The 15,772-nt window shown below is 37.2% G+C and overlaps 1 protein-coding gene across 1 annotated transcript in view; it reads left to right on the top strand.

The window, feature by feature from the left end:
- VPS13B (vacuolar protein sorting 13 homolog B) overlaps positions 1-15,772 on the top strand; it is a 1,115,876-nt gene that overhangs the window by 952,470 nt on the left and 147,634 nt on the right. The window contains exons 39-41 of the mRNA XM_007934836.2: positions 1,218-1,414; positions 10,739-10,920; positions 12,173-12,522. Coding sequence (XP_007933027.1) covers positions 1,218-1,414; positions 10,739-10,920; positions 12,173-12,522 — 729 coding nt within the window. The remainder of the gene's footprint in view (positions 1-1,217; positions 1,415-10,738; positions 10,921-12,172; positions 12,523-15,772) is intronic.

Genomic DNA, 15,772 nt, shown 5'->3' with positions numbered 1-15,772 from the left:
TTGCTCATCCCAACAATTGGCTTATTTTTCTGTGGGCGTATCACTTATTGATTTGTCAGAGCTCTCTGCTATCAGAGCAGTTGTTCTTTGATCTGTCATTGAACGTTCCATCACCACCAGCAGCTGCTGTCAAGTCATTTCTGACTCATGTCAGAGTTAAACTGTGCTCCGTAATCAGTTCTTCAATGGCTACTTTTTCAGAAGTCCATCACCAGGCCTTTCTCCTAAGGCTCTTTTTGGTGAATTTGAACCACCAACCTTCAGTTAGTAGCTAAGCACCTTCACTGTTTGCCACCTGGGGATTCTCATTCACTGTTTCCTATGTCTTACCCTAGCCTGCTTTTTCATCATTTGATTTACTCAGTTGTGATCCCCTGCCCCCCACTTACATGGATTTCATGTCATACATAGAAACGGCTGGCCTGTTATAAGATGATAAAAATAATAACTGCTGTTTTATTTTTTTTATGCTTTAGTCTTTAGCCTTTAACTTTTTAACCCTTTGGGATTTATTTTCATGTAATAAGTAATGTAAGGACCCACTTTTGGTTTCACCAAATGGTTAGCCAGTTCTTGCAACTTCGTTTTTCCATCTTTCCCCTATTTATTGGAAATGGCATCTTCATCACATACTCAAATTTCCATATATACTGCTACTTCTTCTGGACTTTCTATTTTACTATTTGAATCTATTTTTGGGAGTTCTGGTGATGTAGTGCCTAAGCCATTTGATTGCTAACCAGAAGGCTGGTGGTTCAAAACTCACCAGCCACTCCTTGGAAAGAAGATTCAGCCATCTTTTTCCATAGAGATACCACCTCGGGAAACCAAGGAGGGGTCACTATGAGTCAGAATCGACTCAATGGCAGTGAGGTGTTTATTTTTTTTTAAATCTATTTTTATACTACTACTCCAAACTTACTCTTTTAATTACCATTTTTATGATACATTTAACAGCTTTTAGAACCATTCCTCCTTATTTCTCTTCTACCTAAGAAAGTGTCTTGGCTGTTTTCACATATTATTCTTGAGCAGGTCTTTTAAAATAAATTTTAAAAAAAGAAAAGAAATCCTATCCTATTCTCTTTTATAACCGTATCCCCTTTTAAAAGTTTTACTAATGTTAAAACTTTTATGGCGGTTTAATGTGCATTTCAGCAAATGTAGAAGCATAGTTTGTATTTGTAATTCCTAAAATCTTGTTTATTTTAACATAGGTTCCTTGTAGTTTGGAATACTGGGATGAACTCCAGAAAGTTTTTGTTGCCTTTCGAGAATTCAGTCTATCTGAAAGCAAAGTTTGTGAACTGCAGTTGCCAGATATCAATCTTGTGAATGACCAGAAGAAACTGGTATCCTCGGATCTTTGGAGAATTGTTTTGAATAACTGTCAAAATGGAGCTGATGACCAAAGGTAACTCAGTGAAAAATGTAATAATGGTGTTACACTAGGAAACAGTTATCAAGTCATTCATCTGGTATTGCTTATGTGGTAACCCTTAACTTAGGTGCATCTCATCTATATAGTAGCTGGATCTGTTTGAACTACAAATGAGAACCAGGAAGATAAAAACGAATCTTTCAAAATAATGCATTTTACTCATAACAGACCATCCAAATCAGTCAGTTTTTCACTAAAACTTCTGACATTGTAATCATACATCTCATTTTGTCCTAACCTGGGATTTTTCAACATATCTGATGTTTCACAGTTGATCTCTCTTTAAATTCTTTGGGATTATTCATTTCCAGGTAGAAATTGATATTAATGAAATTAACTTAGAAGAGTTGATTTAAAAGTCAATGTAATGAAACAGTATTAAGATATTTTTCTGAAGGGACAGTACATTTTCATTTAATTTCCATAAAGAGAACATCAATGCTTTCTTTGATAAATATGTCAACATTTCATGCAAAAAGGAAAATGCTTCTGCAATCAATTCTGTTATATTCTGCCACATGAGAAATCCAGATCTGGACATAAGCCTGGCACTTTTATGATTTAAGATTGTCTTAACTATAAATAATAATGTGAGTTGTTGGACAAGAATATGCATCCAAAAAAAAAAAAGAAGACGGTGGAGACCAGGTTTGCTGGTCCAATAGAGCCTGGTGGAACCACTGAGACTATGGCCCCTAGCTGCCCTGCAGATCTGGAATTGAAGCCACACCTGTGGTTTCCAGCCAAACAAAGTACAGGCATGTGAATTAAACATTTACCTCAAGTAGACACACGCCCTGGAGAGAACAATCATGGGAGAAGGAAGGGCTGCTTATGCACAGGGAGACAGCTCAGGGCGCAGAAGAGTATGGAGGGATGGACACTGGGAAGAGGTAACTATGGGGAGGAAGTGGGAGGGGAGCTGTTGCATTGTAAATTTTGGTCAATGACATGAGACAAATATATTATGTGAACTGCTGTATGAAAAGTGAATTTACTTTGTAAATCTTCACCCAAACCAAAATAAAATTAAAAAAAATAAAATAAAAATAATAAACCTTATACAAAAAAAAAAAGAATATGCATCAAGTTGTTGGCCATTACTCAGAGAAGGGTCATAGAAATAAGTCCTGTGATTAGATTAATCTTCTTTGAAAATGGAATATCTTGGCCTCAATTGGCATCAAGTATAGGGCAACTGGTATCATTTTATGTATGTGAATAGAGTCAGTATCTGAGAATTTCACGTTAGAAGACTTGAGTTTTGGTCCTGGCTCTCTCACCAGCTGGTTATGTGGTCTTGAGAAAGACATTGAACCTAAGTAAGAGCAACGCTTCAATCTTAAAACAGAGGTAATAATACCTATCTCCTAGAGTTCTGAAGAATAAATGACATCATATGCATATTAAAGCACTTGAGAATCTATAAAACCCAAGGTAACCAGCATCTATTAATTTTTCTAAAATTGACATGGTTCTAGCTCACACTTGAATTTTACTCCCAGATTAAATTATCTACCTGCAAAGGCAGTGTGTATATTTATGAGGGCAGTAATATAGAATAATAAAGGAGGAAGTTTTAAAACGGTCTTTTCAAAATTTTTTACAAGGCAAAAAAAAAAAAAAAGTGTGTTTTATAATCTATCCTGGATATCAATAAGACTAGAAAAATAAAATGTAACACATCATCTTATGTCATCATCAAAACTGGCATTTTTAGAAAAGGCAGAGAATGATTTATGATCAGAATGAAATTATTAGAGAACTCCTAACCCACTTGGTTTCTTTGGTTTCCTGTTTTAATGGTCGCCTGCGCGGTGGAGGACTGCAGGCAGCACCGCTTGGGGGCAGCTGGTGCTCACTGACTGTAACAACATGCTGGAAGAGCACACCCGGTTTGGTGATGGTGCCTAAGCATAATTGACAGCTAAGGACCTACATCAAACTGAGAAATTCAATAAATAAATCTTAATGAATTAGATTTCAAGATCAAAAGTTTGCTCATTAAGTTAAAATTGATATAAATCTGGTTGTTTCCAATACTTAGAAAATAAAGTGGTGCTGTCACTGACTGCTTAAAAAAAAAGTTGACTAAGGAGAACTGCAAATCCATTTCAGACAAGAAACAATTACAGATTAGGATAAAAACTGGCAAAATGTGTAGGGGGCTCAGAAATTGAAGCAAGCACATTTCTAGCTTTGATACAGGAGAATGGGAGTAATATTGACATAAAAATTGGTCATTTCTTTTTTTGAGAGAAAATGTTTAAGTTCCGTGAGCATTACCCTTTTCTAGTAGTTATTAGCCCCAAATGAATTTCCCTAAAATAACTTCCTTTTCTACGTCTTTGATTACATACCTTTCATTCCTCAAATCCCTGAACAGTTTTCTTCTTTTCACATTGTCAAGGATTTGCCTAATGAATCATATATGAAGGTAGGTATTGGGAACACAAAATGCACATGGTTGGCATTCTTTCTGTCCTCAAGGAACAGTGTGGGGACACAGGTGAACAGGCAGTTCCTTAGTGTAATAGGGTTAAGACAGCAGTAGTGGTTCAGTGGTAGAATTCTTCCCTTCCATGAAGGGGACCCAGCTTCAGTTTCTGGCCAGTGTACCTCGAGCATACCACCACTTGTCTGGCAGTGAGGCTTCTGTGTGTCATGATGCTGACCAAGTGTTAGCAAAGCTTCCAGACTAAGGTGGACTAGGAAGCGAGGTTTTCTGAAAATCAGCAACGAAAACCCTATGGTCTGATTCTCTTGGGTATAGGCTCCCCATGAGTCAGAGTGACTCAGTCAAGGGCAGCTGACAGCAATGTGCAGGGTTAAGGGATGGTGTAGCACCCTGGGGCTAGGAACAGTGGGAAACCATCCCACTCCTATGCCTGAAGAAAGTCTAACTCAGGAGGGCAGCTGTAACTGCTTTTGCTAGAGACAGCCAGTACAGAGAGCTGGCCAAGAAGGAGCCAAAGGAATATGTACCTTCACCTCCTTCTCTTGCCTTCTAATCTACTGTGTGTATCTTCCATTGGCTAGACCCAAGAACAAGCCAAAGGACAAAGTTGCTTGTTGATGTAGTCCACAAAGGTTAGCTTTCAAAGGCAGAGAAGAGGGTAGGGAAGGGTGGGAAGTGGGTCTAGAGAGCAAACAGAAGCTATCCACCACCCGCTCTGTTTGTAATTTGCAGTTTCCTACCCAGCAACTGGCCCCAGGAAAAGAGAAACGGTGGGGAGCTACACTCTTAGGATTTGGGCCACCCTGCCAGGTTCCCTGGCTTTGATATCAGTCAGATGTCTTCTTATAATCAGAACAACTCACTACTTTGTTTCCTCTTCTTATCCTCACTCCTAACTGGGTAACTCCAGTTGATTGTGTAAAGGCAACTCAGTCCTCAACAGTGGCTGCAGCTGTGGGCTCAAGCACAGCAGTGCCTGTGAGGATGCACGGGACTGGCGGTGTTTTGTTCTGTTGTACGTAGGGTCACTGTGAGTCAGAACTGATTCAATGGCACCTAACAACAACAAGGCATTTTACCGTGTAACACAGTGATAATTGTACCAAACCCACTGCTGTCAGGTTGATTCCAATCCACAGCAACCCTCTAGGACAGAGAAGAACTTCCTGATAGAGTTTCTTTCCAAGGCTGTAAATCTTTATGGAAGATGCTGCATCTTTCTACCACAAATAACTTGATATGTAACCAAAACTAAAACCAAACTCACTGTGCTCTCAAGTCGATTCTGACTCATAGCAACCCACTTTGGGTCTCTGAGGTGGTGAATCTGTACAAAAGTAGATTGCCCCATCTTCCTTCTGAAGAACAGCTGGTGGGTTTGAACCATCAATCTTCTGGTTAGCAGTCAAGTGCCTTAGGCATTGTGCCATCAGAGCTCCTTCACTTAATGTATGTGTCCAGTTAACTTTGTTGCTAAACTTTGTTCACTTGTGCCAAGTCTTTGGGGTTTGTTGTCTGTTACATGGTCCTTTTCTCACAACAGTAAAATATGTGAGAACAGATTGCTTACAAAGAATTTTTATCCCCACCCCCAGAACACTTATTCATGACAGAAGGCATTCTGGAAAGAGAAGAGGCTTAAGGGTGTGTGACTCTTTCCTTAAGTGTTGAAAGCCAAAACTTGAGAGAGTTTTTTGGAATTCTTTTTTTGTTTGCATGTGGGGGGTTGGAGAGATTTTCTCATACATTTTCCGAAGATCCTATAAAAGAAGTTTTGTAACCTTTGAGACTGATCCACAGCTTGGTTTTTGTTTTGTTTGTTTTTCGTTTTTGTGGAGAGTAGCTGCTTTTCATTTCCCAGAGCCTTAGTCCTTAAATTTATGGACAGTGGAGACATCAGAGAAAAAGTATGATGATCAAGTCCCTGAATAGTTGCTTCTCTTTCTGCCCATTGAACTCTCTTAGCACAAGGTGACAAGCCTTGGAGGTACCTTCAGATGTTGCTCCCCTCCATTTGCTACTTGGGTCTGTACATTTAGATGCACCTACACTTGTTGGGTGACATTTTCTCAATCCTTTGAATTTCATAAGCCATTCAGACATACATCTTGACATTTAGAACTTCTTTGCCACCTGTGTTTCTAGACTTATAATAATCTAATTCAGAATTTTCCTTCCTTCATCATTTCCTAAACTTAATTCTAAGCTTCTCTCCCATAGTGGAAAGAATGCTTGTATTTTTCTTTTCCTGAAGTGTCCTTGAGGCCTTTTGCTGTTCCTTTTGGTTGATAATGTAAAAATCTCTCCAGGGAGTTGGTCTTTTGCCAAGTAGTCTTTCTCTTCATAGATGTTCCCCAGAGTACCCAGTGTTCCTCAAGTCTCATCTAAAGTGTCTCTGTGCCATTTTTCTTATTCTCTGAACCTTGAGAGACTCTGAACCTTTTTTTTTTTTTTTTTTTTTTTTTTGTGGTGGTGCTGGTATTTAAGTCAAATTGAAAGGATCTGCGTATCTGAGGACCCTTTAAGGCTGTTTTTTTCTTTTCTTTTCTTTTCTTTTTTTTTTCTAAATCATGTTTTCAGGAAACCTTATTTTATTTTATTTTTTTTGTCATATATGTGTGTGCTCTGAATACTGAGTGTACTTCTCATTTGGAGTTAGGGCTAAACAAGTTGTGAACAATGACTGAAGGGTAGAGAAAAAGAATGTGTGCAGAGGGCATGCCCATCCTCCGTGTTTCTCTCATCCGTACAGTACTCTGTCAGGGCAGCAAAGCAGTGGTACTGCCACAGGCAGCAGAGAGTTGATGGGAACCAGCACTGAGAGGCAGTGCCAGTGAGCTATTGTGAGAGACCTCTTGGAGAACTAAAGGTAATCATCTACAATTAATGTTTACCTGAGTACCCTGTTCCGTCAGCAAAAAATAATAAGTTTTTTCCTAATGAGTGCTAGACATTATGTTAAGCAGTTTGTATGCAACCCGTCATTAATAATCAAAAGTAGGACTGATTACTCCTCATTTTACAAGTGAGAAAACTGAGAAGTAGCCAGATTAACTTGCCCAAGATTATAAGTGATAACAGTGCAAGGCCACCCCAGCCACTGTCTGTTTAATCTTTGTGCTGTATTGTACCGTCTTAACAACCAGTCACCACTGAGTCGATTCCACTGCTGGCGCCCCAAGTGTGTGAAGGCAGAATGGCTCTCCACAGTGTGCACAGTGACTGATTTTTTGGAAGTAGGTTGCCAGGCCTTTCTTCCTGGGTACCTTTCGGTGGACCTCCAGCCTCCAACCTTCTTGTCAGCAGCACAGCACTTTTTGCACCACCTAGAAATTTCATCTATCTTAGAAAAACTTCATTAACACAAAGGGATCTGGAGAGAAACTCTGGGCTTTGTTAATCAAATCAGATAATTGCTGGTACCTGAAGTGCTGTAGGCATTCACCCTAGCGTGACATTCAGAGATGAATCTTTAGATCTTATGCCCAGGCTCCTGCTGTGCCATTAAGGTGGATCCAGGGGATCGGTGTAGATCTAGACTTAGCAAAACACTCCATGTTAAAATACTTAATACCCCTTTATAGGTCACCCAGGATCATTGATAACTTTTTGGCTAAAATTAGGACATAGATATATGTAAAACTCCTGCCATACTTTCTACTGTTACCCACCTGAGATTTGTAGATTCGGAAAATTTGCATTTGCATCTGAATTTATGGACATTTGAACTAACTACTGTATCTTGAATTCTGTTCATTACTATTTGAGTAGTCTTGCTTCCAAGAGGCATTTCTCACTGTTGAAAGTGAGCAGCACCAGAGAATTCTGTGAACACTGTCCCTGGCCATGAATTTTACCTGTTTTGATAATCTCTTGGGAAAAGCTGAAGTGTAAAAATATAATTATTACAGGTCTTGAGTTTGTTTTCTTTGTTTTTAACTTTCCTCCCTATTTCTGCTTATCACACATCTATCTCATAAATCATATTTGTCCTTTTGATACCTGGATCCAATCACAGTCCATTTTTGGATTTAAGTAAAGAAGTTTATATAAATGTAGCTGCTATAACTGTCTCTATCAGGGTCACCACTCTCACATACATATATAAACATGTATGTGCTATTTTATACTATATAATGATATTAATCTTATCATTATATAGTATAAAATTATAAATTATAAAATTGTAGTTACAAAAACTGTAATTTCATGATTTAAAATATAATCAAAGTATATCCAAACCCAAACCAAAAAACCAAACCTACTGCCATAGAGTCAGTTCCAAGTCACAGTGACTTATATAGGACAGAGTAGAACTGTCCCATATGTTCTCCAAGACTGTAAATCTTTACAGAAGGAGGCTGCCTCATCTTTCTTCCACTGATCAACTGGTGGGTTCAAACTGCCAACCTTTTGGTTAGCAGCCAAATGCTTTAACCACTAGACTACCAGAGCTCTTAAAATGTATCCAGATTATGTATATATTGATTGTGTTTGAGAAATGTTTAATTTTGATACAGCTTCAATTTTTAAATGAAAGTCTAGTTTTTTGTAAGATACATTATTCTAATAACGATTTTAGTCACAATTTCAAGTTTAAAAGTATTGCTGGCCACTTAAATGTGATTTATGATTCAGAAATCATATACTGAAAATCTTTTTCTAGCCATTGATTGTGACAAATACTCATTATGTTTTAGCAGCCTTCCTGTAGGTTATAGTATCTGCTACTCTCAAGAGACAGCAAAAGAAATCTCAGGGTGTCGAAAATTGTAGTTGGCAAAAAAAAAAGCTTCAGATAAGCATCTGAAATTCTGCACTCACTGTTTTAAAACTGACCTCATAGAACTCTCCCCTGAATTTTTAATAATATTTTGACTAACAGTGTATTCTAGTTCTAACATGATCTTATAGTATAAGAGAAAAGAATTCAAATATTTAAAACACATGAACAACTAATATATTTTGCTCATTCTGGATAAATGCAAGTTTCAATTTTATCTTACCAATGAAATCTTTTATGTGTGTAGACAAATACTTAGAAATTTAATTAGGTCAGTGTGTCCATTTATTGGCGTTTTAGTAGTATCCTTAGCTGCCTTTTTTGCATAGCATTTAGTCGATACCGTAACGTGGAGTCTGTGTTTTCTTGTTTGTGATGGGCATTTATTAACATTACAGTAAACACCATTGTAAATTCCTTGAGGTTGAACATGGCTTAAATTTGTTGGATGCTCCTACCTTTCATTTTCACGAGGCTTTTTCACAACGTCTTTCAGAGTCCAGCTGTGGATTCACACCACTGAGAATCTTACACGACTGACGTCATGCCATTCTGAGTTCCTCTTGTTTTTCTTCTCCAGTGACATCTCTGACTTTCCTATTTTGGGTGATTGTTCTCCTGTCGTGTAGTGTTCCTCAACATCTACATATTGTGTCACTAGTTAGAACTGTGAGTTCTTTAAAAACCAAGGATCCTGGATCTGGGAGAACAATGTGAAACAAAACTCAAAATCATTTGGAGAAAAAAAGTGGGGGGAGACCAGGTTTGCTGGTCCGATAGAGCCTGGTGGAACCACTGAGACTATGGCCCCTAGCTGCTCTTCAGGTCTGCAGTTGAACCCACACCTGTGGCTTCCAGACAAACAAAAGACAGGCATAGGAGTTGAACATTTACCTGAGGTAGATACATTCCTTGGAGAGAACAATCATGGGAGAAAGAAGGGCTGCTTATGTACTGGGAGACAGCTCGGGGGGCAGGAGGGCATGGAGGGATGGACACAGGGAAGAGGTAACTATCGAGAGGAAGGGGGAGGGGAGCTCTTGCATTGTGGTAAATTGCATTGTGGTCAATGTCATGAGACAAAGTGTATGTGAACTGCTCTATGGAAAGTGAATTTGCTCTGTAAATTTTTACCCAAATCACAATAAAAGATTTTAAAAAAAAAACAAACAAGGATTTGTTTCTGTAGTTTCTCCTGTCCTACATCTCCCTAGGATACTACACACCATGTTTGTTCTCTAGGTTCCTCATGGATTTGGGGGCCAGGCTAACAAAGCTGCAGAGAGGATTTTCGATTTGGTGGGGGATCATTGAGGCAGCAAAGGGCAACACCTATTCAGTGGTCCACACTCAGCAAAATGCCCCTTACCCCTCCCCACGTCCAGTTCTCATGCTTCTCTGGCACTAATGCCATCTGTGTAGTATGGTTCTGGTGCATACCAGCAGCCCATGTATGAACTTCTTCCCTCCTACAGATGCCTTCGCTAATCATTTCAACCAGATTTTGCTTGTATAAAAAGGTGTTAAATTAATAGGTAAATGAAGACAGAACTTACACACTTACTGGTCATGTCTTTTGCGGCACCTAGAATATTCAGTGGGTGTTAATAAAGAATATTGACTGACTTGTGTGGCAGTATGGGAATGGATATTCTGGACAAGTGAAAAAAAAGTGAAACATTTATGGTATCGAGTTTTCTGAGCAGCAGAGTTAAACTCTGAATTTTGTTGGTCTTAAACTAATATGAAAACAGATAGTCTACAAGTTGTGTGAAATGAGGATAGAAGAAAATTGGGGTGGAAGTGGGTCAACATGGCCTGGGAGTTGAAGAATCTTTTGAAAGTTTTCTGCCAATAATTCACAGGGAATAATCAACATAAACTTAATGAACCTAGTTGTTTTTTAAAATTGAGTAAATACAGAAGGTTTGATGATAACACACTGACTACAGGATTTATGGTGCTAGTTTTAAAAACCCTTGTAAAAAGATATTCCACTTATATGATACTGGCAAATTTAAGTTACTGAACTTCTTTACTTACTTATCTCCCACAGCTCTGCAAGTGAATCTGGTTCTCAAAGCACTTGTGATCCACTGGTAACTCCAACAGCCCTGGCTGCCTGTACGAGAGTCGACTCCTGTTTTACTCCATGGTTTGTCCCATCTCTTGGCATTTCCTTCCAATTTGCTCACCTGGAGTTCCATCTTTGTCATCACCTTGATCAGCTAGGCTCAGGTAGTCTTTATTTTACCATCAAAATAATATTCTCTTTAATACTTGTTTTATCTTGAGTGTTTTTGTTGATTTTTTTTCAACCCAGATCATTCATTTTCAGAAAGTATAACAGCTTGGAAGGGTTTTCATCCTGTGTATTACAGGATTAGTGGTGTTTAAAAATGCTGTGATTTTTACCTCCCCCACCCAAAAACTCTCTTCCTACTGACCGCCATCCATGTAGTGGTGGAAATATTTAGAGGTGGCATTTGTTCTCCATGAACAGTGAGCATTAACAAAGTTATTCTGAAGTTGATGTGGTACAAAAAATGTACCCCTCACTTTTGAACCACCTATTATGTAAATAAGCGATGGTATTGAGCTGGCCTATTTGAAATGTACTAAGTCTTTACAGCCTCCTAATAAGAAGTTTCAGGAAGGTTTAAAAAATTGCAGGTTTTACCATGATTCCAACTATGATCTTTTTGAAAGAAATACATCTGTTTTTGTTCAATTCCCTGAGCCATTACAGTAATGGCAAATAGATTCCAAAAGTACTTGATATTGCCTGATTTCAAAAGCATGAATACTTTCTGTAAAAGATGGGCAAATTCTCAAATAATTTAAAGAAGTATCAATTTTATAAGTTTGAAAGGAAGAGAATTATAGTATCTCACACACAAAAAGTAGCCTTTTACAAACTTTGCTAATAGAACATTTATTGCTAAAACATTATATTCTGTACCAAACCTTTTGGAGTTAATACATTTTGATTCCAGGTATTAGGTTTTCAACCTACACGTAATGGAAAAAGGAAAAATATCAGATTAAAACCAAACACAGCTGCTGTTAAGCATCTTGCCTTTTCAGCAAAAAAATGAATTTTAACCTGCTTTTTTCTAACTCTTTGAGACCTGTTTTTGGTTTTGTTTTTGAGATTCATTTGGTAGATACAGTGCAGAGCTATAAAACTCTTCTTAGATATTTACCTTCTCTTTGTGTTATTTGCATCTTCTATGATAATTTGTGAGTGTGAATGTACCCTTTGGACAACATACATTTAGGAAATCTAATTGAGCAAAACAGAGTTTTGTTTGAAAATATCAAATAATAACTCAAAGATTGTACTATCTTCAAGAGGATGTTTGAAATTAATAATACCGAATGCTGAATTTAATAACAGAAAAGTAAATACTTTGAATATCATCTCATTTTTTTCCATTAAGTATTAACTCATCTTAATTGCTATTTTTCTTATTTGTTTTCTTAATAGCTCCCTCACAATACCTACAGCCTTTCATTTCTGATAAAAATGTGCCATCAGAACTAGAATACATGATTGTTTCCTTCAGAGAACCACACATGTATCTTCGACAGTGGACTGATGGTTCTGTCTGTCGAGAAATCCAGTTCTCAGCTCTAGCAGACTGTAAACTTCTAGAGTGCAGAAATGTTACAATGCAAAGTGTGGTGAAACCTTTCAGCATCTTTGGACAGATTGCAGCTTCCAGTGATGTAGCAGAAAAGCTGCTTGAGTGCACCGTGATAATTGACTCTATATTTGTAAACTTTGGACAACACGTAATTCATTCTCTAAGCACTGCAGTACAAGCTTGGCAACAGGTAAGCACATTCCAGAACAGTTTGCAGTTTGGTCATGTTTGATCTTTTATTAGGTACTATATGTTATCACTTCTAATAATAAGTTAACTGCAAACAAAAATGTGAGAGATTGAAGCATTTGATGGGTACCATAATATTTGGAGCCTTCTCTGTTTTAGCAAAGTGATGCATGTTATTTTTTAAAATTTTGGAGAATGTGGGTTCTCTACACATGCATCAGAGACCATGCCCACATTTTTGTGACTAATATACCACATCTGTGTGGAAAGTAACATATTCCCAGAAATTTTTTTCCAAGTGTTGTGGCTTTAGCTTGCCAGAGCATCAACTTAACTATGTATAGAATTGTCTAAGCATCCATTGCAGAAATGAAGAACCTGTGTGAGTCTTTCTGATATTAGCATTCCATCTTTTCAAGCATAACAAAAATCAAACAACAAAAAAGTAGCCAGATAAAGTATATAAATATAACATAATCTTAGTCTTTCATTCTAGTATCATGCTCACTTTTTGATTCACTGAAAAGCGTTGGATAGCAGATTTTTTGGACCAATTAAAAAGACACTGATCAATAAATTTTCACTTTCATCACTTATCAGAAATTAACTGTACCAGAAAAACAGTTGAAGTGTATGTCTATGCTGGATGCCATATTTGAATTGGCACTGTCTACTTCCACTAGCATAGAATTAATATTGCAGAATGTTTGGACAACTATGATAATCAACAATTGAAGAACAAATCACTTCTGTTTCCATTACTGATTTTCAGTGTAATACTGTCTTTCCATTAATTTGTGTTGTTATTTAAGTGAAGAAATTTCCCTGTGTTGTGTGGAGTTGACTTCCCAAAAGAAATGGTCTTCCATCCCGTGCTAACCTCTTGTGGGATGTGGGGGAGCTTTAATTCCCTAACTGAAGAATTTTTACAGGAGTAAACTGTTTTCTTTATATGCATGAAGACCTATATAAGACGAAGGAATTAATTACCTAACATGGCACTACAATAGCAAAGGGAAAGAAGATAACACATCTGTTTTATATTTTAAAAATCTTTTTTAAGGGCATTCCATGGTTTTCTTGTTGCAAAGGACATGCGTAAAATAAGAGCTAGTGTGATCTAAATCTTTGCAGCTGGTTCAAATAGCGATGTGAAAAAACCCTCCATGGCTCCAATTTCGGGTTTTTGTCATATTTTGAACAATCCATTTAATAAAAAACAAGCCTAGAAAATATAAAAGAGTCATTGATAGAGCATTTAAACTCAGGATATTTTTGTCTTCATATCAGAACCATTATAAGAGGACTCATGTGTAGCAACTACTGCAAAATGGCCTTCAGAAATACCAGTTTTCTCCCAGGGTGAAAACATTCCCTTAGACACAGCTATACATATAAATAAAATATGGTGCATAAATATTTAAATGTTTTAAACCACATCAGAGTGTAAATGACTGACTGGCTAACACAATGCCTTGCAGGAATATTCTGAGTTTTTTAAAGAATGGAATTGTATATTTGATTAAGTAGAGCCATATGTCACATAGCATATTGCTGACAGGTACATTCTATGAATAGTTGGTTCTGATTTATACAGGGATTTGGCAATGTTAACATGAGCCACAAGAGGATATACTTCTGTAATTGTTGCTGTAATTTTCTTGTTTCCTCCCATGTCAAGGGTACTTGCCACCAAGTTTAATGTGGTAGGCATCGAACCCTGAGTATTCTAAAGTAAATACAAAAATGCACTACTTTCAAATTACAAGACATTTGATGTTGAAATCGTCTTATAGAGGATTATTAAGTTCATTGTTTCTAAGATGTTCTGAATGTGGTTTATCCCCTTTAGAAGGGAAAGTTAGTTTCCCAAGCTTGGATTTTATTGTGTGTGCAATGCTTATATGCAGTGTATTTGCTGCCAACGAGAAAGATGAATTTAATAATCAGAATAAAATCTGAGTTTTCCACATAGTTTGTATGAGGTTCATATCTGAGACAAGTCATTTACCCAGTGTGGACGGACCAGACAGTTAAAGCATGAAACAGTTTGGCCCTTCCACCTGTAGGTCATGAGTTCAAGGTTAACAGAAGTCTTTGTCGGTGTCTGATTTCTCTAGCCATAGATTTTTTTCTTTCTTGTGAATGATGAATGTTTTGTGAAACCAGATTAAGGACCCAAAATGCCACTTGCAATTTGCTTTATATTTTCTATTTCACATTCCCAGATTTGAACAAAAAAGCATTTAAAGAAAACCATTTTTAATCAGTTATGTTCACACATCCTTTCTTACACCAAGATAATATCCCTGTTTAATTGCAAATGACTGTACAACACCCCAGCACGTATCTTAGATACAGATAAGCCAAATAATTAAATTACAAATCTGACTGAGCATTCTGAGGTTCAGCCTGTATGATGTCACATAAAATGCATAGGAGCTTTTTATAATATTCCAGAATTTAAAACATTCCAAGAAATGCTTAAACTTATTGCCGTTATAATGAACTCCACCGATGAAAGAGCAGTGGAGAAACAGTTCCCTGGGGACTTGGAGTATTCTTTAGAAAAATGTAAACAACCCCTTGTGTTCTTTAATTTACATTTTTTCCTAAAACCCTCATCATTTATTAAAGGTCAGTTTTTAGAGATGAGGAAAGTAATAGGATTTTTTTTTCTACTCAAGCCCCATCTGGTAACTTAACCTCTGTGTTACCAGCAGATTGATCCCAATTCATTATGAAAACTGACCTTCAATCTCAGGACACCTAACTCCATGGAAGTTTGTAATCATATCCTTTACTTCATGTTTGTACTCATGGACTTAAAGGGGAGAAAAATGTATACATGGAGAGTAGTTTACGTTCATTGTATGAAGCCAAACAAAAAAATCCCATCATATAAAACTAATTAAACGCTGTGGTTCCGGTTTGATGAAAGGTTTATAAATAAAACTTATAAGATAGGATTGGACAACATAAAGTGGGAACAGGCAGGAAACTCAGAAGAGAAAAAAATCCTACTGGAAGAAACTTCACCAGAATGTTAATAGCCATTATCCCTGAGTTATAAAGTTAGAGATATGTTTTTAAAATTTTCTGTATTTGTTAATTGTCTACAGGAAGAATGTATATTACATTTATAATTTTTTTAATTAGATGTACTCAACAACAAGATGTGCCAGGAATCATGCTAGGCATTGGACATAACGTTGTAAAAAAGATAGACATAGTTCCTGCCCTCGTGCAGC

The sequence above is a fragment of the Orycteropus afer genome, unplaced genomic scaffold, assembly GCF_000298275.1.
Source record: "Orycteropus afer afer isolate SDZICR_OR568_19922 unplaced genomic scaffold, OryAfe1.0 scaffold00021, whole genome shotgun sequence".
Classification (NCBI taxonomy): Eukaryota; Metazoa; Chordata; class Mammalia; order Tubulidentata; family Orycteropodidae; genus Orycteropus; species Orycteropus afer.
The sequence above is the reverse complement of the archived record's forward strand: the minus strand, read 5'-3'. Positions and strand labels throughout refer to the sequence as shown.